The sequence below is a fragment of the Mus pahari genome, chromosome 1 (assembly GCF_900095145.1).
Source record: "Mus pahari chromosome 1, PAHARI_EIJ_v1.1, whole genome shotgun sequence".
Lineage (NCBI taxonomy): Eukaryota > Metazoa > Chordata > Mammalia > Rodentia > Muridae > Mus > Mus pahari.
In genome coordinates, this window is record NC_034590.1 from 59,566,067 (window position 1) to 59,593,580 (window position 27,514).

The 27,514-nt window shown below is 37.3% G+C and overlaps 1 protein-coding gene across 2 annotated transcripts in view; it reads left to right on the forward strand.

The window, feature by feature from the left end:
* The window catches only part of Ctsc (cathepsin C), a 33,508-nt gene extending 6,438 nt beyond the window's left edge, over positions 1 to 27,070 (forward strand). The window contains exons 3-7 of one of the 2 annotated variants that reach the window (XM_021205437.2): positions 13,405 to 13,571; positions 15,595 to 15,747; positions 18,540 to 18,655; positions 24,776 to 24,907; positions 26,157 to 27,070. In XM_021205437.2, coding sequence (XP_021061096.1) covers positions 13,405 to 13,571; positions 15,595 to 15,747; positions 18,540 to 18,655; positions 24,776 to 24,907; positions 26,157 to 26,659 — 1,071 coding nt within the window. In that variant the 3' untranslated portion in view covers positions 26,660 to 27,070. Of the gene's footprint in view, positions 1 to 2,998; positions 3,084 to 4,760; positions 7,141 to 13,404; positions 13,572 to 15,594; positions 15,748 to 18,539; positions 18,656 to 24,775; positions 24,908 to 26,156 lie in introns of those variants that run through there. The other variant, XM_029547206.1, reaches the window with a different exon arrangement.
* Positions 27,071 to 27,514: the final 444 nt, after the last annotated feature.

A 27,514-nucleotide genomic window follows, 5' to 3' on the forward strand; every position in this document is an offset into this window, starting at 1 on the left:
CTAGTCAGCCATCATTGGGAAGAGAGGCCCCTTGGTCTTGCAAACTTTATATGCCCCAATACAGGGGAATGCCAGGGCCAAGAAGTGGGAGTAAGTGGGTAGGGGAACAGGGTGGGGGAAGGTATAGGGGACTTTTGGGATAGCATGTGAAATGTAAATAAAGAAAATATCTAATAAAAAAAAGAATACCATGCTTTGTCTTACTGCAGAAAAACCAAGCAATGTTTTTTATTTGGCTGGTGATAAAGATAACACTTACAACAAGCAATGTATATAAAAGATTTTTTGTTTCTGAAACATGTTTTAATGTAATCAGGTAGTTCCAGATGAGCAGTTTGCAAAGCTGGCTGCAGACATGGTCACCTGAGTTAGATCCTAAAAGCCATGAAAGGTAGATGGAGATCCACAAAGGTGTCCTCTGACCTTAACACATGTAGTATTACACACATACATACATTCCTCTATACTTATACAACAATAAATAAATTAGCAAACAAAAACAAAGAAATAATGTATTTTAGTAGCAAATACAGCAGCAGTAATAGAGGAAATTGTTTATATTTTTATGGAAAAATGTAAAGTGAAATGACTTTACATAAAAGGAGAATCAAGTTTTTTGGGTGACTTTGTTAACCCAAATCAAGTTGGATTTTACCACAATCATTAGGGTATTTCCTACAGTTCTGGGAAACCATATTTCAAGGAATATGTGACTCAAGAGAAAATAAACCTTTTCACTGAATAAAGCACATAAACTTTTTTCTAATGGCATAGAATGTATCTTTTCAGCTGGTATTTAAAACTTAGGCCCTCATTTCTTTTGTGTTTTTAAGACAGGATCTTGACATGTGATCCAGACTAACCTTGAACTTGAAATTCTGTCTCAGTCTTTTAAGTACTGGGGTTATACGTGTGGCCAACAGACTTGGCTTAAAATAGATAAATAGCATCAATTTAAAAGGTCATATGTAAGCTAAATTTACTCACCCCAACTATTGCATAAATATCTAATCAAGTTTTACTGTATACACCCACCATTTTAGATCTGTTCTTTATTATTTTAGAAAACAGTTGGATTTCCAGCTCCTTTCATTAACACACCTAAGACCATGTGCTTCCCATTATATTTCTGAGATATATTTTTCTCGGATTCCTAACCATCATCCTGCCTGAGTTTCTTGGGTAGGTGTTGCATATGTTGAATGCTCATCATGTGTTCCTTTTGTATCCTATAGCACAACAGCAGACATGGCTTTCCCTTCATTCTCTGTGTCCAGACTTGACTTGGGGGTGACTAATGTCAGTCTCTTTGCTGGCATCTTGCTTTATTTACATCTTATTCAGGCATTAGCTGAAAGATTAACGTGTTTCATGACATTAAGATTCTTAAACATTAAAAAAAATAAAATAAAAAAAACAATGAAGGAAAAAACTTGGCTTTTAATTACTTAAAATATGGTAGGTTGAAATAGGACTAGTCTGGATTCGCGTATGCCTTCAAGCTTGCATAGTTCCTGTTGAACAGAAACCCAGTGACTATATATTTTTAAAGGTTCTCTTTTCCTTAATTAATTAAAGCAATCTCTGACCTGCATTCCCATCCAGGCAGAGACCTAAGCCTTTACAACCTCCTGTAAAAGAGAAGAGAGTAATTAGACTTTTGACAAAACGGAAACTTCTTGGAAATATTCTTTGAAACCGTAGGGCGGTGGAGAGTAAATAAAGGTACTCTCTGCAGGCATGTCCTACACTGTTAGATTATAATGACAGGGATCATTTGGGTCTCCTTGTCCCTGTGACACATTTATACCTCTTTGAGGTATCTGCATATTAAAAGGCAGCTGGTCTCTTATTTAAAAAAAAAAAAAAAAAAAAAAAAAAGCAACAAAACCAGGTTGACTATAAAGAGCTGAGATCATGTCTGACTTTATGTGATCAGTGGTAAGTGACCACTTTCTTTTTCCCCGTGCTTTTATGTGCCTTCATCAATTTTTATAAAAAGCTATATAAAGTTCCACCTCAGCCAAATGGTCCAACGGAAGTCATATAAACAAAGTAAGCCTCAAACAGTGTCTTCAACGAGAACAAGTTATGAATCCCTGACTTTTTCTCAATTTATCTCCTCTGCAGCAGTGAAGAAGAGAAGGGTAGAAAAAGACCTCATCTTGCCTTGACGACAGTTATTCAAAGGGTGAAAAAATAGAGAGAAAAATAGACTAATTCTAGTTAAATGTTTGTATTATAATTCTTTATCTGTGGGAGTTGTGGATAGTGGTGGGGGTTGGTGAGTTATTTGTGAGCCATAGCTTCAGTGTTCTCAGAAGGCAGCCTACAGAAGGGACCCATGGTTTATCCCCTCCACAATGTGGGTTCTGGGGATTAAACTCAGGTATCAGGTTTGGCAATAATCACCTTTGCTTTCAGCTATCTCAGCCCTTGTTATGGCTTTGCATTTCATTTGGTGATAGTCAAGCTAAATTTTATGATTATTGAGCTCCTTTTTGGGCTCTTCAGTCTTAATTGAATTATAGGCTAATAGATAACAATAATAAAGAGACCACCACTATAGGCTTTATAAAACAAGTTATTATTTAGAACTTGGCCAACAGTGTCTGTTTTTTAATTCCCTAACTTCTGTGCCAGCAATTTGCAAGTTTCAAACGATTCACCACAACCAGAAATGTCAATTGTGTTTCTACAATAAAGGTTATGAGAGCTGTGTGCTCATTTTTTCACTATTCCTTCTGGGACTATTTTTAAAGTAACACAATTTTAGAAGAATTGTTTTTGCAGTAGATGTACTTTTAAAAAATATATACTAGTATATATATATATATGTATACTATATATTAGACATCAGATTAATGTTTTCAAACTTGAAGTTTCTTTTTAAGACTTTTGGTATCAAAAGCATCTTGATTTATGCCTCTTATGTTTTCTTATTGATCTTATCGATAAATTTTGTTATGACTCAGTTTACCACTGTAAACTCTTATAGGATGTCACTGATTTTATCAGTCAGTTGTTCATGCAGCTGGGAACTGTGGGAATGTATGATTTGCCACATCTGAAGAACAAACTGGGTGAGCACAAGTGAAATATCTTTTATCTTCATTGTTAAGCCAGCTTTCTCCTGCCTTGTCGTCATACGCAAATCAGTGCCTATTTATTCCTCAGAGAAAGGGAGAATGCATAGATTGTTAATTTCCTATGCATCTTGCTTGAGCTTGCATTTCTGCTTCCTTTAACTTCTCTACTGTTTTATGTAACATTCCATTCTCAGGTGTTTATACCATCAAATCCCAAGTGTCATAAATATAACCATAGAAGAGATGAACTCAAAAAGGAGAAGACCAACCTGCCAAAGGTTGGCTAACATACAATTCACAGTTGTAAAATTACTAAGCTGTCCTAGCTTGCTTACTCTTTTCCCCAAAGACTTCAAGAGAGAACCATGCATAGTATATATCCTATTACCTGGGCATACATCCAAGCAACATTACTACCACATTAACATGGACAGGAGACACACCTACGGGTCTATGGTGCAAGACTGAGGTCACAGTTTTTTCTAGTCTATCTTTTAGAGAGAATGTGGCTCTTTCAAAATGAATTGGCATGCTAGTCACTTATCACCAAATGGTCATTCATCTTCTTTATCATGGCTTTTTCTAAGAGCATAGAATGTTGACTGGGTAAAGAATGATCCCTTTGGCTCATTCATTTCATATTTTCAGAATAAATATGGAAATTACTACTCACATAAAATTTGATGGGAATAATGGATGATGAGGAAATAGAATCTATGTGATGTCTTAAACTTCATCATGTTTTAAAATAATATTGTTTCTCCTCACCCTTCTTTTTCTTGGTTACTAGTCCCTGAAAGTCTGATGATACAAAAGAGAAGTGAGAACAGGTCTTGAAAGCACCACCATCACTCTGTAGCCACATTTCAGGCTTTGTACTGGACTTTGTAAAAGGTCTACAGCATCCATAAAAGCAGGAAGGAGCTGTCCCGGGGCTGCTCAATCACTGGATCTTAAAGTTTAGAAAGTCAGGAAGTCTCTAAAACCAGCTCAGTGTGAGTGAGCATAATTGACAGAAATGAGCTGTGTCTTTGTTCTTCAGGGAACTGAATAAGTAGAGAATATGTTTGTTTCCTGTAGTTCAAAACTGAACAGAATTTTTCATTTGTTGCATGGGTGGTACTTTAGGAGGAAGATTGAATGGGAAACCTCCCCAAAGTGGATCATTAGTTTCTCAATACAATTTATGGAATTCTGCCTTAAATCTTTCAACCTTCCTTCTACTTTTTGGAGAGACATCCACCAGTAGAAAAGTTAACCTTAGTCTGTTTCATAACTGGGGTATATACCCTAGTACTTAGGCAAACATCCAAGCTTCATTAGGACCACATTTAAATGTGTACGAGACATGTAGTACGGGTCTAAGATGCTAGAATTTAGCTTGTTGCTTCAGTATACATTAAAATCACAATAGTTTTATAGAGAGGCCGTCACTTTCAGATGCATGTGCTTTGCAAGCATGTTGCCTGCATGTGTAATTCTCTTTTTAAAGCATTGAGCTGAATAGCAATTTTATGTGAATGTCTTTAGTAACTTAAAACTACCAACTCCTAATTTATTAGTGCTGGTAGTTGGTATTGCTTTTTTTTTTAGTTAACAAAGGCTACTATGATAAAGTGTTAAAAGGTGGAATGATCTTTTTTTCTTGTAACCCTAGTTTTTGTTTTGTAGTTTTTAAATAGATCGTCTGTTGAGAGGCTCTTTTAAAACCACAGCCAAGAACAGACTTTGGCTTAGGAGACAAACAGTTGGATCTACCTCTAGCAGCTAGCAGAGGCCATGGCAGCTACAATCCCTTCTGGAATTTATTTGCATGTAAAATGCAGAGGAGTCCTGGTGACCTACCTTCAAGGCAACTGAAGGATTTCTTGGAAAACAGTAATCACCTCTGTGGAATGTGAACCACCAGAAACTGCACAGAATAAAGGAAAAACATTGTGGAAGTGATGAAGCCTCAGGGGGGCTTCAGCATTTAGTGTTTTCATAAGGGGACAATTCATAACACACTGTATTTTTTTTCTTTTCTTTTCTTTTTTTTTTTTTTTTGGTTGTTTTTTCTTTTCCTATTTGAATACTGTTGTGCTGAAGTAGTTTCTCCAAACTGGACAGAATTTGGATTTTTGATTGTGTGACCTATTTTTTTTTTTTTTGTCACATTGAAAATTTTACTCACAGTTAATTTGTCTCTTCCTGTGTGCCTTCACTTTTTAAAATTCCTTTGCGATACTCCCAAAGGTAGAGATGGCATGAGCTGGAGTCATATTAATTACTAAAAGGAAGATGGTCCTGTGGATGCCACATAGAAGGAAGATGCTTTCTTAGCCATCTAAAAGATGTTATCTTGCAGACAATGAATCTACAGTGTTCCCAGACAAAAAACCAGTCTGGTTAATGCTTTTTGTTTTCTATTCTTTTTTTCTCTTTTCTGTTCTCTTTTCCTCTTCTGTTTCTTCATTTTGGTTTTTAAATTAGGTGCTAGCTCTTTGCTAAAGATTTGAAATATTATGAATCTGAAAACCCTATAAAGCTGGTGAAACTAGTCACATTTTACAGTTAGCTATATGGTTAGTCTCCGATAATGCTGAAGCTCCTAAAGTTTCTGACTATAAAATGATCATCCTAACCTTTCAAACCTAAGGACTTCATTGGGGCTAAAACGTAAAAGAAAAGTCAGATCAACGAAGTAAATGGTTTCTAGAACACATTTGGGTAGTTTTTCTGGTACATTCCAGCACAGAGGCATCATGAATATTAGTTCAGTGGGGTGGTAGAATGTATATTGCATTGACTGTTACTGAAGTCTTAGGAAAGGACCTTTCCAATTTATGTTTTGTTACTGCTGAGTCCACTCACATTCTTGTTTTTAGCCAGAGTTCTTGCATTCAGCCGATAACATTAACTTGGCTATCCCCTTAGCAGTCTCACGCACTGGGAATCAAGCATTAAAACTTCATTAAAACTATCAACCCCAAAGAAATCCCATGTGAAAGGATTTTGTTTAATTCCACTATTGTTCAGCCTGATTGCTATCTTCTAGCTTTTTCCTGATAAGCAGCAGAGTCATTTCCTTCTCACTTGGTGTCCAGCTGACTTGGGAGACATAAAAGGCATGTGGACCTAGTCCACGTCATCCACTTTGTGTACCTAGTCCACGTCATCCACTTTGCTTTTCTTCTGTGGTTCAGTTAGCTCAGAAGATTGTGTATCTGAGATATAATCACTGCTTTATGCCTTGTCAGATTTACTTTTTTGGTGATCTTCTTTTCTTTTTCTATCCTGCCTCTGGTCCTGATAGTCTTCAACATCTAGGATGCATTTGTCACTTTACTGGTGAGAGAGAGTCCATTAATAATTCCCCTTGTCCTCTCTAGGTACACCTAGTTTGTACTTGTAACGGTCTGGTGTCTTTATCTTCTGGGATAGACATCTGCTTTTCTCTCCTTATCTTTAATACCTAATGCAGATAGTACTTCATGGGTCTTGGAGAGTAAAGCACACTTCTCTTTCTGCAAACTTTTTACAAGTAATACTAACCTACAAAGTTTCAGCTACTTTTCTCATCTTGTTATAAAACACCATGAGTCAGGAGATTTATCAAAGAAAGCATGTGATTTGTCTTACAGTTTCAGAGGGTTAAAGTTCATAATGGAGGAGTGAAAGGATGGCTTAGAGTCCATATCTTCATCTACAACCACTAGGCAGAGAGAGCTAACTGGGAATCATGTAGCTTCTGAAACCTCAAAGCTTACTTCTAAGGACACACCACTTCCAAAGCCTCCTCCAATAAGGACAGACGTCCTAATCCTTCCCTAACAGTCCCACCAAGTGGAGGTATTTAATTTTATGCACCTACTGGGGAGGGGGAGCACTCTCATTCAAACCAATATACAATGCATCAATTTTCTTGGGCTCTAGAAACACTGGCCAGGGATGGTGGTATATCCCCTTTGGTCTCTGTTCTAAGAAATATTATCAAAAGTTTCTTGCCTGCAGAGCCCTTAAAGAGTTATATATTTTAAAGCTGCTTTTCAAGGTCTAAAAATGCTGTTGGACATGGGACACACACACACACACACACACANANANANANANANAGAGAGAGAGAGAGAGAGAGAGAGAGAGAGAGAGAGAGAGAGAGAGAGAGAGAGAGAGAGAGAGAGACTTGCTATGGAAAATATTTTAACTTTAATTGTTTTCTTCTGTGTAATTTGGTGTATAAATAAATGTTTATGAGGGCAAATTAGTGGGTACAAAATAGTAGATGTGTGCCAGAAGGAATTCCAGGACACTAGTGCTTAGGGTCGTTTGTCATAATTGCCTGTTTGTATTCCATTCTGCTTTGTAAGAAGAGGAATTATTGACTCTGTATTACAAAATACTGTATTGCCTGTGTTTTGTGTATTATGTGTCAAGTAGCATGAAAAAGGAGGGTTAATAAATAATTCTGTAAGAAAGAAGCTTGAAAAATACCTCACTGTGGTACTGTTTTTATTAATGTTACTGGAATGTTCTTACCTTTGTGCCCTTAGAAGCTATGGCAGGCCCTTGGAACATTTGTTAAGTAACTTAATACAAAAGAGATCAGACTCATTTTGTGTGTGTGTGTGTGTGTGTGTGTGTGTGTGTGTGTTCATTATGCCTTAAACTTTTTCACTTATAAAGCCAAAAAAAAAAAAAAAAGCCCAAGCTTACAGTAGTACAGTAGATAAAGTTCTAGCTTTGGGGGTTATTGGTGCCTGAGGAAAATAGAGAATTTTATGTCTGTAATGGTTCCTGGGTCTGGTTTTTTTTTGTTTGTTTGTTTGTTTTTTTCTTTTTGGAGCCTGAAGAGAATAGGTTATGTTCCACAGCTGCTAAGCATAAGAATTAATTGGAGCTAATTAACAGTTGAGTGGATTTTCAGGTTTTCTTCCAACCTTACAGTTGAGACTTTGTGAAGGAGGAACTGAGAATGAGCCCAGGAATGCTGACCACTTTGCTGAGTGGTGGTAATTTGGTTTTTAGCTATTTTTGGAATGTATATTTTAGATTAAATCAAGTGTCTTCAAGCATAGATAACAATCAAATTTAATATCTTCCGTAGTTGTATTTAAATCTGAATGTCAATATTTTCTATTTAAAATGTATCATCATTTGCTTACAACTTCCTGGCAGCTTTGCATTTGATTAGAACTCAACTTTTAAATAAACTGTTTATAGGCAGAAAGCCCATGCTTATTCTTGGAACAGGATTAAGGAAGTTGGCTTCTTTCTGAGAAAGCTATGGTAGTTTGGAGGTATTTACCCAAATGTGGACTTGGTCAAATTAGCTTGGTTGTTTCTTAACACTTTCCTGACACTATAAGCACAGCAGCAGATGCAGTGCTTTAGTTTGCATTGACGTTGCCATTGAGACTGAGGGGTTGTGGGGAGGCAAAAAGTTCAGTGACCCTTCCCTAGATTTGAGGGTTACTCAGATGCTACATTTATAGCTAAATTTATGGCTACATTTATGCCATAAATGTCCATATGTGTTTGTCATTCAGGCCTCAAACATCTCTGAAATACTACTCTGGGAAGGAGACTTAGATGTCCAGATCTTTATTTGTTTTATGATTTATATAGACAACTTTTGAAACTACATGGATGTAGCACTATAGTAATGTTATAACACATATGAGACACTCGATGATTAAATGAACAGTGTATATTGTAATAAGTCATTCCCAGAAGATATAATTAATAATGAAAAAATGTCATCATAATCTTGTTTCCAAAAGTACTGTTGATGTCTTACTGCCTATATTTGCCTCTAGAGGGCTGTGACTTAGGTATGCACCGCTACCAGTCTTTGAAATAAAGAAACAGCTCAATTAATAATTTGAAACCAAGAGTCAGTTGTCTGAAAGCATAGAAAAGTGTTAAACAACTTTGTTCCATAAATGCCTTCAGGACAATAGAAGCTGTCTTTGCTACTTTTCTCTTGCCTTTACAAATGTTTATACATGGTTACATTGTTACTTTTGGGGTGCATTTTTAAACTTTTGAAACTCTTTAAACTTCACTATTATCAATCAAGGAAAGTATGATCAGTCATAAATATCTTGCCCATTTCAGTTAAAAACACAGGCTTTCTAGCTGTAGCTTATTCAAAGCTTCATGAGTGATAAGCAACAGAACTGGAATTTAAAAAGCAAAACTGTTGGTGTCTCCTGACTAGTGTACTGGATGAAATAAGCATTCACATATTTGCTGGCAGTGTAAACAGAGAAGCAATGGAAGGACATTAATTAAAAAGAAAAATCTTTAAAGTATCATGTAGGGGGCAAGGCTGATACTAAGGTCCTGTTCTCCAATTGGTTCTTGATCTATCAGTAAAGAAAGCTGAGGGCCAATTGCTGGGCTGAAGGTACAGATTGGACTTTGGGGCCCAGGAGAAAAAGGCAGATGCAAGGAAGGAAAGGAAGAGTTTTTTTGCCTAAAAAATATCATTAAGGGTGTGCTTTTCCAGGGATTCAAAGGAAGCTGGGTGGTGGCTGGTAGCATGGTTGCCCCCTGTGGTAAAGGTGGATAGAGCATAAAACTACACGCTACAGTATCAAACCACAGTAAAAAGTTATAGGATAAGCCGGGCGTGGTGGCGCACGCCTTTAATCCAGCACTCAGGAGGCAGAGGCAGGCGGATTTCTGAGTTCGAGGCCAGCCTGGTCTACAGAGTGAGTTCCAGGACAGCCAGGGTTACACAGAGAAACCCTGTCTTGAAAAACCTTAAAAAAAAAAAAAAAAAAGTTATAGGATAAGTAACTTAAGTTGTAAGATGTCCCCAGCAGGTCAATATTACTAGGCAGATGTAGGAGAGTTGATGAAACCATGGTAGTATGGTGGTGGTTGGAATGAGGTTAAGGACATTGGAGAATACGTGGCAATTTAATGGGAACTTTGAAGAAGCAGAAGAGTGCCTGGGACAGCCGTTCTCTGAACGTAAGAGCTACATGTTGTAGGGTCTTCCAATTGTAGCTGTCTCTACTTTTTTTGCAGTAGGAATTGGCAAAAGTGAATGGAAACTTAAAGTGTCTCATCTGTGCAAGCCAGTCTTCAGAGACCAGTGTTTATATAAATGAAAACATTCTTTGGGAGAAAAAAATTGACTACATTTATTGCTGGATTATGTGGCCAGGATTTCTGTCTTTTAATCCTCACAAAAAAAAAAAAAAAAAAAAAATGTGTGAGTTCACTATAGCTGGAAGAGTCCCTGAGAACTTTCCAATAAAGGAAGTAATGAATTCATCCTGAGGAGGTCATTCAGCTTAAGGTTTCTAGCTCTTGAGCTTTGACCTAACCTAATCAATGCCACGCTTTGACCTCTTTGGACCTCATTGTACATGTCTGCTCTATCTGTGTCACCCTGTCCTGCTTCTCATGGGGTGACTTCAGGCTAACAAGAGAAAACTCAGATTTTCTAGCTACAGAATAATACAAAATATAGTTTTAAAGGAGAAAATGATTCCATGAGTTTAATGCATCAGAAGTAATTGCAAATGCTGGTTTTACTATACTTAAAGAATGTGGGGTACAATAACCAACTTCTAGATTTTTTAAAAATACTCCAAGGTACATAAATTAGTGTATGTGCAATAACAATTATTTATCAGACTTTGCTAGTTGTATATAGAAGCACAGATGTAAGATTGTACAGGTTGGAAGTTCTATGTGGGTGTTTGGGACTTCTAGGTGAATCTGAATTTACATCATAAACAGTCTTGGAGAGGAGAATGGGCATTTCAGAAGACACAGGTACATGTGGACAGGCGCGCGCGCGCGCGCGCGCGCGCACACACACACACACACACACACACACACACACACACTGTGTGCTTCCTGGCTCTTGGATGATTTGGTATTGTTGTGTTGCTATTAATTTTTAATTCTGTATCTTTGCTGGATTTTGTAAGTCAATGTTGAAATTATTCTTAGTAAGACTTGTTCTTTTTTTATTCTTTTCTTATTCATTCATTCAATAATCAACTGCTTCCTGTTACCAGAAAGCTCTCAAATAGTAAATAAATGAAAATCTTATTTTCACAATGCTATGTCTTTATGGGAAAAATAATCATAGAGGTTACCTGAAGGAGGACACATAAACAGTCTGTGGAATGGAATGTATTGCAATCAACCCCATTTTATCAGTGAAGGTACAGATGGAAGATACTGACCCAGGATCATACAAGCACAAAGCAGCAGAACTGGCTTCTATCTGGATATTCCAAGCCTCAAAGGTCTTAGGTATCCTTTACCTCTGCTCTGCAGTAATAAGCCCTTGGCAGAGAATGGCAGAGTTAGAAATCGTCAGGGGCCACTGTGTCAAGCTCCTGGGTCAGCTTAACTGCAGTATTTTTAGAGCATTCATTGGATTAAAACTAAACAACAACCAACAAGTGTCAGCCGTGACACTCCGCCCAGTCTCACTCTTTGCAGGCACACCAGTACTGCATTAGAGAACTAGTCTCCTTATCACTGGAGGTTATTGTGAGGTCGAGATAATACAGATGGAAGCATCATTAGGAAGTTAGCTTTTGCTTTGTAGTTTCTGGGCTTCTTTCCTCTGTGTCATTCTCCACTCCAGCTATTTCTGAAGGAGCTATATATGAAGAAACACTGCATGGTATAGAGGCCAGTGTTTGGTTCTAGTAGTGCTTGGCATTAAACTCTAGCTTAACAAACCTCCTAGATCTTTTATTTCTGCCCTCTGAGAATATATTATTTCCATGTTATCTTGAGCCCCTCAGATCGATAAGGATTCTGTATGGTGTTTATAAAATAAGGGAGTTTCTGCCTTTCTGATATAAAAGCAGTTGGATACAATATCTTAATAGGTGTCTATGCTTCCCAGGGTAAAATAAAAGTGTTGTGCACTGTGAGGCACATTTCCCAATTTTTCTAAACTTAATTGTCTCACCCTTTCTTAGAGAACTCATTTATTATGCAAAACATCATGAGTTAATAAAATTATTCTACATTTCCATATTTGAAACCTTTTAGACCTTTTTTTTTTCTATTATACTGCCGTAAATATTTACTAACATTGCTACAGACAGATATGGAGAGACAGAGAGACATTCTGCTGTAAGGAAATTTTCAGTTCTCTTAAAATATTAAGGCTGCTTTCCAGTCAGCAGACCTGAAAGAGTCAATGCTTCTCCAAGGCCTACCTGGATTATTTTAGCAGATTGGATAAAATCACCAATATTTAGTCTACTGATACTGATATGAGTTTCCATACTGTTTAATATGGCTTTATCTCTACTTGGCTCAGATCTTGATACGTACCTTGTGAGTTGGAAATAATTGTGTCAAAAGTCCATTTATTGCACTTAACCTAGCTAAGTGTGCCAAAGAGCCCAACAGACACAATAAGTGCTGACACTGCAAAATCTAAAGTATTTGTGTTTGGCCACTGAGGACAAGCTCATCAACTTGCACTGGATCACTGAGTACTAGTGTTATACCTCTGTGTTACTTTCTTTTATTCCTGGTGTCCTTGTTTTACAAATAACTATGGTGTCTTCAAATCTAACTTGTGCCAATGTCTTTCTTCCTTCTGCCTCCTTCCCTCCTGCTCATTCTGGTCATGTGTTCCTCTTCAATGAGATGTCACTGGCGAAAGTCATTGGGCTCTAGAGCCAATGTGTCTGAATTTAAATCTGGGTCTCTCACAGCAGTATTTTTCCGGGGTTAACACAGAAACATGCAAAGGGTAATATTACTGAAATAAAGTGTAGCCAATAATTAAGTTTCCTCATAATAGGCATATGCTAATGCACCAGGAGATTAGTAGCAAAAAAAGGATTTTGTTTAGCCATACAGAAATACTTGTCTGTTTTTATAATCTACTGATGGGAGCCTCTTCTGACAAAATTGCAGAGGTGGGAAACTCTGTTCCTGTCACTTGACAGCCCTGTGGGCTTCAGGAGGATAGCCTGAAGCTGAAAAATCAGAAGTTTAGGATGGCTATTTCTTCATAGACGAATGGAGAATTAAATGCAATATGTCTTGGGTGTGATAATTGCTTTAAAAATGTGAGCTTTTCCCCCATAGCCATTCTTTCATTCCTAGAAGTACATTTTGTTTGGTGGCTGACAATGCTAATCTTTGAAAAATGGTTTCTCTGATCTCCAGAGTAATTATCAAAACATCATCAGCTAAACAAAGTTTTTAATTTTGGTTGGCAGAGGGCCACAATGCATCTTTAGGGTAAATAGGAGCCACGGACACAGACTTGAGAGCCGAGCACAGCTGTAATTGTTTCTTTTTTATTTTTTATTTTTCTTGGTTGCAGTATGAAGTCAGAGGCCACACAGTCATCAGTTACTGCAATGAGACCATGACTGGGTGGGTCCATGATGTGCTGGGCCGGAACTGGGCTTGCTTTGTTGGCAAGAAGGTGAAAAGTCACACTGAGAAGGTTAATATGAATACAGCACACCTTGGAGGTCTCCAGGAAAAGTGAGTTGTCATAAGGGTTGTGTCCATTTAGCTTTGCTTAATGGTGTGCTTTGTAAGAGTATGTGTTTACTCTTAGAAATTATAATTTTGCTGTGTTATATAAATTTTACGTAGCTGTGTTATATAAAACTGTACTGAAAATGAATGTGGATTGACCGGATTGACAAAAAAAGTAAGATTTAAACTCATTTCAAAACCAAAGAATCAGGGAAAAACTTATAAACAGGAACATGATCAAAGGAACCACAAAATAGCAAATTACTAGTAAAGAAGAAATTATTTCATTGGTTGTGGTATAGTGATGACTTGTATAATACTTGCATATGATAATGCTACAACTATTGTCCAGTTACAAACTCACTAAACTGAAAGCATAAAAAGCAATGAAAGTCCTTGGTATTTCTGCAGTTTTTTTTTTGCTTGGGCTGACGCATAGAAGCCTTGCAGACTGGGAGGCCTAAAGGGCAGTTTTTACTCTGGATTTTGAAGGCTAGAACCTGGTTTCTTCCTGGCTTGATGCTGGCTCCTCCTCCTCACCGTATCCTCACTTGGACTTCCCTGCAGTATCCTAACCTATTCATCTCAGGACTCTAGTAAAATTAGACCAGAGCCCACAGTAACGACCTCCTTTGACCTTTATTAGCTCTTTAAAGACCTGTTTGTAAATGCGATCTCTGGTTGAGATATTGGAAGTAAGAATTGTAACTATGGCTTTTTAGTATTTTCTTTCTGAGATTATAACATAATTATGATATTTCTCCCTTCTCTTTCCAAGGGATAAAATTCAGCCTATAATGTGCAGTTACTATTTTTATTCAGGTATCTGCTATAAGGAACCAAACAAACAGTAATTCTCAGACATTATTAGTTTTGCAAGAGAGAGATCAATAAGTATTGTTTTCTTTTCCATTTTGTTTAGTTGGAAAAGGCACGAAAAGTGCACATGAACTAAACATTCAAACTAAGTGCCCCTAGCAAGGAATGCCTGTAGCAGAGAACTCAGGGTAGATGTGACTGGAGAGCTGACTTGTTTCTCAAAGTGCTAACTGGAATGGAAACTGATCCAGCCCTCCCTTTTGAGCTCAGTCTTTAAGTGGATTTAGGTGTTATGCTTCTTATAAGCAGTTCACCTTGCATTTTTATCTGATGTACTTTGAACTAGTGAACGTGATTGAACCTTTTCAAGCGCTGCTTATATAATTGCTGGGCACTGACATGCAGGTTTGACAAATGTTGGAATTCAGTGAATAATTAACTAATTTTTTTTTGTAAGCATGTGCTTTTCTGTGTTATTTCTACACCCATGGTCAAACATTTCACACAAAGTAGACAAATGATTCTCATGCTAATGTTTTGAAGAATCACATGAAGAACTTATTTCAGAACTTATTTCTGATTTCAGTGATCTGAGTTGAGTTCTCACATATTTCTGCTAATACCAGTTTTTAATAATACGGGCATAAAACTCCCCATATGGAATACTACTTAGGAATTGCTTATTTATAGAACATGTATGCATATACTCGCTTTGTTCATATAACAGATTATAAAAGTGAACTTTGAAAGGGCCACATAGAGGTCAAGATCATAGCTTGACAGGTAGCCTAGCATACATGGGGTCCTGAATTCTCTACTGAATGCTGCATAAACCATGTGGCGGTGCATGCCTATAATCCTATCAGTTAGGAGGGAGAGACTTAGTAGAAGAAGTACAAAGCCCTCTCTGGATACATAATGATTTTGAGACCAGATCCTGTATCAAAAACACAAAATAAAATAAATAAAATGGGCATGCAGAAAATATAATACTGTCATGCCAACTACAAAAATATACATGGCTTTAAGAAGAAATTACATGTAAAGACATACTGTAACTGTTTTCAGCTTTCCTCTATTGCCAACTGTGTTCTTGAGTGACTACACCACTCCCAACTCTGACACAAAGTGTGGGTATCAGTTTTATTCAAGGCTAGCTTTACCTTAAAAGACTTCCTCTGAAACTATGTCCCTTTGCTGTTGGCAGATATTCTGAAAGGCTCTACACCCACAACCACAACTTTGTGAAGGCCATCAATGCCATTCAAAAGTCTTGGACTGCAACTACGTATAAGGAATATGAGACACTGAGCCTGCGAGATCTGATAAGGAGGGGTGGCAACCGCCAAAGGATCCCAAGGTGACAACACCTCTCCTTGTCACAAGTAACAGCTTCAGTACTGAAGGTCACCTTCCCTCAAAACTGGCCCAACCTGGATTTCCCAACTTTTTTATCAGTCATCGCAATTTAATGGGTGCTGTTACTGTTGTCTTTTTTCTTTCACCTTCCTTCATATTTGTGCATACTGTCCAAGTCATATTTTGAAGTCTTTCCTATACTCTATCCTGTTTGTCCTCTTTTTAATTCCTGTTTTGTCTTCTCTCTTAACGTCATTTTTAGCCATTCTTTGAAACGTTTCAAGTTCACTTTCCTATCCCCAGCTATGGCTGTTACTGACAACAACCGAGTGACTAGACTTATCCTTGCTATTCCAGGTAATATAAATCGGTCCATAGCTGTTTTTCCTACTTGACTAGTTTTCAAAAACGATGATAAACATTCTTAAATACTTTATCTTCATTTTACTCCCATTTTATGTTACCACTTCTGCTCTTTTGGGTATCTCTCAGCTTGCTTATAGTAACTGTTAAATTTGCCACTGGGGGGGGGGGTTGGATATGAAAATCTGGGTGTTTTATGGTTCAGGAAAAAAATTAATTTCTTATATCTCATTCATCTCTCACTTTATCTCCTCCCTAGCCACAGCTTTGGAAGAATTTGCCATCTTTTGTTTGTAACCTCATGGCATTTTCCTCCTTTGGGAAATTATATATATTTCTCTGAGTAAGAATTTTTTTCTTTTCTTTTCTTTTTTTCTTTTTTTTTGTTTTTTTTTTTGTTTGTTTGTTTGTTTTGTTTTTTCAAGACAGGGTTTCTCTGTATAGTCCTGGCTATCCTGGTACTCACTTTGTAGACCAGGCTGGCCTTGAACTCAGAAATCTGCCTGCCTCTGCCTCCCAAGTGCTGGGATTAAAGAAAGGCATGTGCCACCACCACCCAGCTCTGAGTAAGAATTTGAGTATTCTGAATTATCTTTCTAGAATTGTGGCTGGATCTAGGAGTGGATTTGTGGGTCCTTAGCATTTTTTAAGCACCCAAAGCTATTCCTGTGATGCCAAACCTTTCTTGAGGAGAAACCAAAGGGAACTAGAGATCAGTAGGTGTTGATAAATTATTTAGGATGCTTATTTTCTCTAACCTATTAAAATATTCTCCAATTTTCAGAGCATTCAAAGGTTAATTCCTGGCTAGCTATAGAATGTTGTAAAATTTTTTGTGATTGAAATAAGCCACATAATAATGTAGCTCTTTAAACTAGCTGAAATACATCTCTAGTCTTTTTTTTTCCGGTGGACAAATGAACCCAATTTGATGGAAATATTTAATTATGAGACATTATGTCCTTATTCTTTTCTGACTAATAACATTCTTTTTTTCTTAAAAATAATATTCTATAATATCTCTTAAAGCCTGTTCTAAGGGATTCTAGTGCATAAGCTACTCTGGTTTGTCTAAACTGGGACAAGGAATACATCACAATATCCCCTTCCTAGATCCATGAAGTAGGGTTTTAATGTGTCTGTGACAGAAAATTGACACCTGTTTAACAGAAATCAGAAGCACTGGAGACAAGAGCTTGTTCTGTCTGAGATTCTGTGCTTCACACTACAGTTTTGTCACATGTTATATGCTTTGTTTTAGGGGAATCTTTTTCTCTTAGACTCTATCCACACACCAATCTCTGCTTTATAGAAAGCTATTATTACCACTAGTGCTCCATAGAAGGTTTAAGATAAGATGGAAGTCATATGGAAAAGGAAATATTAAAGCAAATTTGGAGGTCTGGCTGCTTGATTTCCAGTAGAATTTTTGTATACTACTGATTCTGCTGTAAATATCTGGTTGTGTAGTATAAAGTCGCAAATATCCTTAAGCTGAGCCTTAAGAACTGCTGGAAACCAGGGAACTGCTAAAATCATGAGAGAACATCACTTCTCAGCAGCTCTCTGATGCAGACGTTTCACTGGATTTCTAAAATACTGAGGCCCAAGGCATTAAGGCCAGATAACAGCCAATATCTGAAAAGTGTTTTTAATTCTCATAATAGTACTCCTAAAGTGCTTCCTCCTTTTGTTTGTGCTTTTATAACCTGGTTTCCCCACTTTCATTTTCTTTAGTGTATATATGTGCATTGTAGCTAAACACTCTGCTGTGTAGGATAGAAGGAAGGTGGAAGTTATCATTTCAATGCCTAGTTGGTGACAGAAAAGTATGTCAGATTGCCAGTATCTTATTTAGTACTTTTAGTGACATGTATAGTAATAGTAATATTATCATAGATGCCATTTACAGATATGTCTTCATTTTCTAGTTATTATTATTGTTATTATTACATTGAATTTTTGTCAAAACTCTTTGAAATATATATATATAAGCATACCTATTTTCACAAGCATAAACTGTAGTTTGTGACATAAAGTTCTTTGCAGAAAATCACATATTGTGAAACCATCACTACCTCTTGAGTCAAACACCAGTTAGTCCCAGATTTTCTGTAGAGTTCCTAATAAGCATCCTTAATGTGTATCTTGTTTCCTAACTAACACCTGACAAGTTACAGAAGGTAACTATTCAAGCATACTAAAAGTAACTTTCACTGTTCATGGAAAGTGACTATGTCCTGAAAATCTACAATGACTGAAAGCTACTTATGCAAGAGCGTTATGCAACTGAAACATTGTGTAATGGCCACATCATACCACTCAAGGGACAAATGTTCTTTTGTTCTCAATCCCTTAGAATCAGAGTTGAAGAGACCATCTATTAAGAAAAGATTTTATATTGGCATTAAATATACATTTCCATTCTAGGCCGAAACCTGCCCCAATAACTGATGAAATACAGCAACAAATTTTAAACTTGCCAGAATCTTGGGACTGGAGAAATGTCCATGGCGTCAATTATGTTAGCCCTGTTCGAAACCAAGGTAAAACTAACAAAACTCAAAGCTTTCATTAAGTTACCACAAGCTGTTGTTAATTGGACACTTATTATGTATTGGGCTCTAGGATGGATGTAGGGAAACAGGAAAGGAATGACCATGGTCTTTCTACTTTAGCAAAGAGATGGAGGCCAAATGTGGTAGCACACGTCGTATAGGCTGAAGCCAGCATTGGTAGATAGTCTACACTATGTAGTATGATCCTGCATTACAAAAAATGTGGCCCTTGAATTCTTCCTCCCTTCTTTTGAGGCAAGAACCAAATTTGTTAAACATGGTCTATTTAGCTAAGCTCAGCGTTTCTCAATGATTTGAAGAGAGTGGTCAGTAGGACTCATTTACCTGACTGCCAGGAGACACTTTTGTGGAAAGAAATAATTGTAAGCAATTAAAACTGAACTACTTTTCAAAAGAAGTTGAACTGGTTAGTTAGATCCCTTCTGCTTCTTACCCTCCATTTCTGCCATTATGTGATCTTTAGTTACTACATAAGCTCAGATTTCTTAAGCTGTATATGGATCTTTTAATTAACTTTATATCAGAAAATGGCTTCTGATGAAATCAGTTAATTTAGTTTCCTAAGTCAGGAGTTGATTTAAGTTTGCAATTACAAAACTTCCTTTAACTGCACTTGAGAATGGATGGTTTTACTTTCCTTAGTTTTACTCGAAAATTGTATGAAGACTCATCAGTGCAGCTTATGTACCTCATCTGAAATGTTCCAAATCTGAATCTTTCTGAAAAATTTTGTGATATTAAAGTAAGTTTCAAAGGTTGTTAACATGTTAGAGTGAAGATTTTTTTTTTAAATTAAATAAACTCAACTGGTAAAAACATGCACACATTCATTTTGAAAATTTGTCTTGCTAGTTACTATGAAATATAAAACATCAACAATAACAAAATGGTTTTATTTGTAGATGTTGCACGTTAGGTAAAGGAGAGTTAATAATTTTGCATACACCCTCATAAATTTGAGGAAGTAGTCAAGTTTTCTAACGTTTTCAGCTTATTAAAGAAATTATCTGTGGTTCTTATCAAATGAAGATTATTATTAGAAAAATATGATTTTGAAAGGTAAATTCTTCCTCTTTTCTACAAGTATATTTGTATTAAATTTCTTCCATTTTTTACCATTAAGCCCATGTACTTCCAGTTCAATCCTCATTGAAGGGGTTTTGCGTGTGCAAAGCTTTGCTCTGGTCTGGCTTCACACAATAAAAACAAACAAGCAAACACTCTTGTCCTTCATTTGATGCCAATGGTGCTCTCCCTTTAGTTCAGGGACTCACTTCCTCTAGAGGAGATGTAAATCCTGAAATCTGTTACCTTTGCCATTTCCTAGAGAGGGAATTGAAAGTAAATGGCGAGTAATTGATAAACCAAACTTTTGACACATAAAAAGGTCCTGTCCTCAAAATAAAAGTAGAATAGGTCATTGGGAACTAAGTTTGTGTCCATGGCCTGGGAACATGAATTCAGGTTTCTCTGAATGACACATTCTATGGTAGGGGTCTATTATTACATTTTAGACATAGGTTTTGTAGTCACAGAACAAGAAAAAGTTAGAAATGAGTTCATTTTGCTAATTATGTTGGTAGATGCATAAAGTAGGTGGGTTACAGCAAAGACTGCAAGTCTCAGATGCCATCTAATGATATTCTTGGATTTGGGGTTGATGGAAGCTCGTGGTTTACTATTAACATAGTTAATTATTACATTCCAAAGTAGTTAACTCATAATGTAAAGGATGTCAGTTCAGATACAGTTGTGGTATATAAATAATTGGTGAGACCACTAAAGATAGCGGAAGAGAACCTGGGTTCTCAATCAGTTTCTTAGAATTGTAAATGTTCTAATCACTCACCCAACCTGCAGAGGATTAAAACTTACCTAATTGCCAAATAGATCTGGTACCAGCTAGTTTTTTGTCAACTTGACACAAACTAGAGTCTTTTGAGAAGAGGAAACTTGTTGAGAAAATGCCTCCACCAGCTTATGAGTATGCTTTTAGGGCATTTTTTTTTTCCCTGATGATTAAGGTGGAAGGGTCCATATCACTGTGGGAGGTACCAGCTATGCGCTTGGTGGACCTGGGCACTATGATAAAAGCCATGAAGAATAAAAGCCAATAAGCAGGCCTCTTTAATAGCTTCTACATTAGTTCCTGCGTTGAGGTTCTGCTCTGATTTCCCTTCAAAACAGGCCATTACCTGGAAGTGTAAGATGAAATAAACCCTTTCTTCCACAAATTGCTTAGGCCATGGTGTTATACCAGGACAATAGAAACCCTAACTAAAAAAGAATCTCTGTCAAGACATACTCAAGAAGATTAAGGAAGAAAGGAATGTCCTCTGTTGTTTTCATTATTGACATCCAGGCATATTAAAACTGGCAAATAACGTGAGCAGTTATTATGTTGATGCTGCATCTCTCATATACTACTTATGGTAGTATATGTTAGGAAGCTTTTGTGAATGTGTGATGTATGTGCAGTTGCATTCACTTGTGTGTGTATGTGTGTGTGTGTGTGTGTGTGTGTGTGTGTGTAGACCAGAGGTTGATGAGGTGTCTTCCTTATCACACTCTATCTTATCCTTTGAAACACTGTCTCTCACTTATCCTGGTGTTCTGCATAGTCAGTGATACCCAGCAAGACCCCAACCTGATTCCATCAACCCAGTTTTGGGCTTACAAAGTTTTGAGACAGCACGTCCTCGGGATCTGATCCCTGGTCCTTGTGTTTCCATATCAAGCACTTTACCCACTGAGCCCTCTCTCTAGCCCCTAAGAAGCTTTTTACTAGCAGAGTGTTTAAAGAATAGTAGCTTCCCAAGACTTAGTGTTTAGAAGGATATACAAGCAAAATGTTAAAGCATCACATAATACATTAGTAATGGGATTGTGAAGTTCAGTGGGGATGGAGTTTATCTCTACATGGAAGAATAACGTGCTATGAGAGTAATCCAGTGGAAGGGAATGAGACATTTTGAAGGAAATTCTTTGATGTTGCTTTCCTGGACAATTGATAAAAGCTTTGATAGTCCCCAAATCTCCCCATTCTTTGTGTGTTCTAAATAAAATTTCTACAGAACAATGGAAATTTCAAAACACAAGTCATCTGTGAACTGATTGCTTTTCAACTGATCTGTCACCTGCACTGTCATGTCAGGAGCCTGAGGAAATAATGTAATTAGACATTCCTCTTCTCACTTCTTGATACTTTCCTTATACTTCAGAATGGGAAAGATACTTGTTTTCTCTTCTTGTTAATTGAAGTACTTGGAAACACAGAATTCCAAATTAGGCACAGTTAAGGGAATTCATAGCTTTCCTTTATTCTGTGAACAGATTAAGATTAAACTAAAAGGAAGTACTGGAAAGACAAATGGAGTTTTATGTTTCCACTTTAAAACAGCTGTAAAATGCCTTAGAGTTAGATTTACGTTGAGGTATAAGTGGGGAGAGAAGACAGAAAGTTAAGAGAGATGATTTACTTTCTTTTCTTCCGGGTCTTATTATTTCTGGAGTCATATTAGGCATGGTGGCGAATTTTCCTGATATTTAGAGTCCACTCTATTTAAATCTTGGTTATAAATGTTGCTCATTAGACAAGGCCCTTAGGTTGTTCACACTACCTAATCTATACTTGCACAAGAATGAAGAGAAATGCCACAGGCTAAGTGATTTGCTCTGGCTCACATGACTAAGGAGGGGCAAAGAAGAGAGGCAAGGATTGTGGCTCTCCTGTGCTGCTGCTGATCCCTATTACTGGGGAATGTGTACCACGTGGATACCATGTTCTACCTCTTTGTAGGTTGGATCACAGGCTGAGCTTTCTGTAAGCGAAGCCCTTTCTCACTTATTGTATTATAGTTATCTTAAGCACTATGGGTTTTGGGGAATCTAAACCAGGTTATCTTTTTTAAAAGAGGCTAGTCATTGATTATCTTAACAGTTGACAATCTTCCCAGAGAGTCACGGACCTAAAGGAAAAATTTCCATTCCCGTGATTTCAAAACAAAGCACTTTCTGAGTCATGGGCTGTACTTATGACTTGTCGCTCCCATTGTTGCTGATGGTCTGATAACGTGGGTTTAATGATTAATACTTACAGTTTTTTATTTTTTTCTTCTCTGCAGCTGCTAAAAGCTGAGGGACCTGAATTGTTTATAGATTTAGGTGTCTCTTGTGAGCAATAGTATTTTTGGTTAATTGGTCACACATCTATTCTTTGACCTTATCTTATTTTAAGGAAGAGTCCAAAGGAAGTATTCTCTAAATACTTTAGAAACCAACAAGTCAAAGTTACTCATCTTCTGTGTATTGCCTGTATTTCAAGGAAGGAAGAGCTGAAATAGACTTTAAAAAAACAAAAGCCAAACATGAAAAGAAAACACATGCGTTTTTGTTTTTATTTTTGTTTGTTTGTTTAGCTCTGTGGCTAAGGAGAATAGACAGTCTCTCCCCTCACAGAGCTTATCCTCTATTCCCAAATAATCAGTTATAATTTAAACTTAGTTATTTTTCAAAACATGCAAAGGCCATGAACCCAGCACTAAGAGAAATAATAGGGCACTAACATCTGCTCTCGGTTAGCTGACAGACAGCTCATTGCCTCAGTTTCTAGGCCTCAGATATCAAGTGACTAGATTGTAAAGTAATGACATCTAAGTCAGCATTACAGGCGTTTATCTTCTCATCTTTAAAATTTAGATGATCATTTATCAACTACAGCAGTGTATAACAAGAACAAATATGAGAGTTTTAGAAGGGAGAATTTAGAAAACGATCAGACGTGGCAGTAGTTAATAGGAAAGGTTCTTGGCAGATCGGGTTCAGGCTCTTGTGGCACTGAGACCTGTAAAAGGAGGGTCACATCAGCATCCAAAGTTCGGTTTCCTCTAGAGCTCAGAAACAAGTAGCTGGCTGACAGTTTCCTTGAGTAGTCACGGTTTCTGGGTGGTAAATGTGTGCTTATTCATCATGACCTGACTCACTCTTTCCACAAACATGCACGGAACTCCTTCACTGTGTCCCATGGCAAGACAGAGAGCACTTGAGGAATTGCCTGGCTTAGTGTGAGGAAAAACAATCCAAGTATTTCAAATAGGGTTAACCACAGCAGAGTGTGAGCAGCATCCTGACATTGCTTTGTTTCCAGGTGCTTCGTAAATCACTACCTGGAGAAGGGAAAACAGTAACCCTGCTAACATGTAAAAGCATAAACATTTCTGTAGTACTTTTTTTTAAAAGATAAGGTGGCTACCAAATTACTGATAATCAGGTTTATTAAAGATACCTCTATTTGAAAAATTAGTTAAATTGACTTCATAAATCTTTGCATTCACAATGAAATGCTTAGCACTTTAATAGCATTGTAAAACTAATATAATAAATTGAATGATAGGCATCATGTGTAGAACAGGCTTTATTTTAGAGGTGGTATAGGCATATCTCCATGTGTTCTTTATATCAGTGGCAGAGATCGGAGAGGTTGTGAGAAAGTAGAAGGATAAAGCTATATTCCTTCATTAAAAAATTATAGCAAAGGGAAGACCAGCTTTACAATGCTTTATTATACATGCTTTTTTTTTTTAACCCATGCAAGCTGAAGAAACAGAATAACATTGTTCATATACATTATTTCATAATATGGCATTTCCTTTTTTCTTGTAATGGCACCTGGCTTCCCAGAATATGCTTTCAATGAATTCCTTTGGCCCTTGCCTATAGGTCCTGGGATATCTTTTATAGGACACTTCTCCCGCCTCTTAGCACCAGAGCTTGGAATTTCAACATGACTTTTGGGTGAACTCAAGCAGTCTAGTGTATTAGAGATTACTTTTTTTTTTTTTAAGTTTAACTCACAAGGGTTCCACCACATTTCTCTCACCCTGATAGCTGAAACCATCACAGACAAAAATCCATCCTTCCTTGTCAAGGAGGACCTCAGGGTCAGTGCTTGTGAAGTAAGTCTTCTATACTGTGCTGAGACTTATGAAGAATGTTTATTATAAATCCTGTATTAAGGTGTCTCGCTCGGATTTTCATCTGTTTGTGAAATTTTAAGTTAACAATATGCCTATTTTTCTTTAACTATAGAATCTTGTGGAAGCTGCTACTCATTTGCCTCTATGGGTATGCTAGAAGCAAGAATTCGTATATTAACCAACAATTCTCAGACACCAATCCTGAGTCCTCAGGAGGTTGTGTCTTGCAGCCAGTATGCCCAAGGTAAGTGTTTTATTTCAGAGCTGTATTATGAGCTATTTATTTAGTTGTATATCAGCAACTATCACTGGCAAAAGTAAAGGTGTAGCATAGCAGAGAAGAGCTGTGTCTGTCTGTAGTCAGGAAACTACAGACTACAACGAATGGGTGCAAGTCTGTCCCTATCCGTTATCAGTGGACAGTTTCTCAGGAAATCTACTGCATCCCACAGCAAGATGTCAGCACATCATGGGAGTACTGCCTCTCTTACAGTGTCAACTAAGAGTGCACAAAACTGTACAAACAAAACAGACAGAGACCTTATTCAAAAGCAGAAAATAAGTACAAATTTATCTTAGGAAAATGATGCAGCTTTAAAGCATTATAGCCTTAGGTTCCAAACATCTCTTTTCACAACCTAGTTCTTACTAAAATTATAGTAATACTTATTCTTTTAAGAGAATGTAACACTTTGTACTTAGCCTTTGTATACTTCAGAACAGGTTATACTAAAGGCTCAAATAGGATTTAGAGGAAATACTATTTAAAATACTACCATTTTATTTATTTAAAATATTACCATTCGGGAATATTAATACTGTATTGTCACATGTAGGCCTTTGGAGGCTGTAAGATATCAAAATTCTCCTTATGCCCCTGAAGTGTACAATTGGGCAACAGAAACAGAAGTTAAATAATTATAATGATAAGAGGTTATGGATGGTGTGGTATGTGTCCTAGGTCCGAGGTGAAGAAGGAGATAGGAGGTGTCTATTGGTAGGAGGGTCTCAAGGAAGATTTGCTTGAGGAGTTGGGAAGTGTGTGTGTTTGTGTGTGTGTGTTTGTGTGTGTGTGTGTGTGTCTGTCTGTCTGTCTGTCTGTATTTGGCAGTGACAGTATTCACTAAAATGATTGTTTTTATGTGAAGTAACTATTCTAAACCTCAAGGATGGTGCACTCATCATCTACAATTAACATATAATTAAGTAGTGGTACAGAGATGTTAAATGGTACACACACTTGTGAATTTGAACCTATTTTGGTCTCAGGGCCTTCATCACTCAATCACAATGCTAGAGAAGCTATATTCATTATTAAGTATTAAATAAATTCCTGTTAAAGAAATAGGGCCGGCGACTGTTAGATGAATTGCTAAGGAAGGAAGAAAAACATGTTCAACTTCCAGGGAACAGAAAAGAAAAGGCGGGACTTAGAAGCTGTACCTGCCTTCTTCCGACACAAGTGTAATAATGATGTGTGTTTTCATTCTTAGGTTGTGATGGCGGATTCCCATACCTCATTGCAGGGAAGTATGCCCAAGATTTTGGGGTGGTGGAAGAAAGCTGCTTTCCCTACACAGCCAAAGATTCTCCATGCAAACCAAGGGAGAATTGCCTCCGTTACTATTCGTCTGACTACTACTATGTGGGTGGTTTCTATGGTGGCTGCAATGAAGCCCTGATGAAGCTTGAGCTGGTCAAACATGGACCCATGGCAGTTGCCTTTGAAGTCCACGATGACTTCCTGCACTACCACAGTGGAATTTACCACCACACAGGGCTGAACGACCCTTTCAACCCCTTTGAGCTGACAAATCACGCTGTTTTGCTTGTGGGCTATGGGAGAGATCCAGTTACTGGGGTAGACTACTGGATTATAAAGAACAGCTGGGGCACTAACTGGGGTGAGAGTGGCTACTTCCGCATCCGCAGAGGAACTGATGAATGTGCAGTTGAGAGTATAGCCGTGGCGGCCATACCGATTCCTAAATTGTAGGGCGTAGCTCCCAGGGTCCTATACGGATCTTTATCATTCACAGGGTGATTTTTGTCACATGCTGAAGACTTTTACAAAGCAATATCAGAAGCTTACCACTAAGTATCTTTAAAGAATTCTGCCTTAGAATTTAAAACCGTCTTTGATTTTTTTTTTTCCTTTTAATATCCTCCCCATCAACTACTGAACTACTTTTCCTTTTTTCTTGATTAAGTAATACTTTTATGAGCCGTGGTTCAGTTGTCAAATATTTTTTGCAGGTCATCTACATTGCAACCAGATGTTTCAGTTCTAAAAGTCTATGTAAAAGTACAAGCTCGTTTTTAAATTATGTAAGTCACATGAAAACATTGCAAAAAATAGATAATTTTTTTTACAAAGAGTTTTAAATAAATGTTTATGTAATCAGTACTATAGACTTTCTTTTTTGTTTTTTTTTTTTGTTTGTTTGTTTGTTTTTGTTTTTCAAGACAGGGTTTCTCTGTGTAGCCTGGATGTCCTGGAACACACTTTGTAGACCAGACTGGCCTCGAACTCAGAAATCCACCTGCCTCTGCCTCCCAAATGCTGGGATTAAAGGTGTGTACCACCACGCCCGGCACTATAGACTTTCTATGTGTGTTTATGAGAATTTTTGTCACTAACTTCTTCCCTTAGAAGGAAGGATTTATGCTCCATGGAAGTACTTCTTTATGGAGGAAAAAAAATGAAAATATTTCATGTATAAAACAGTCGAGGGAGAAGTGAAGATTTATCACCTGCAAAATTGCTTGCTGTGCAAGCATGAGGACCGGAGGTCAATCTTCAGGACCTGTGTCAGAAAAGCAAGACAGATAAGCTGACACACTTGTAATT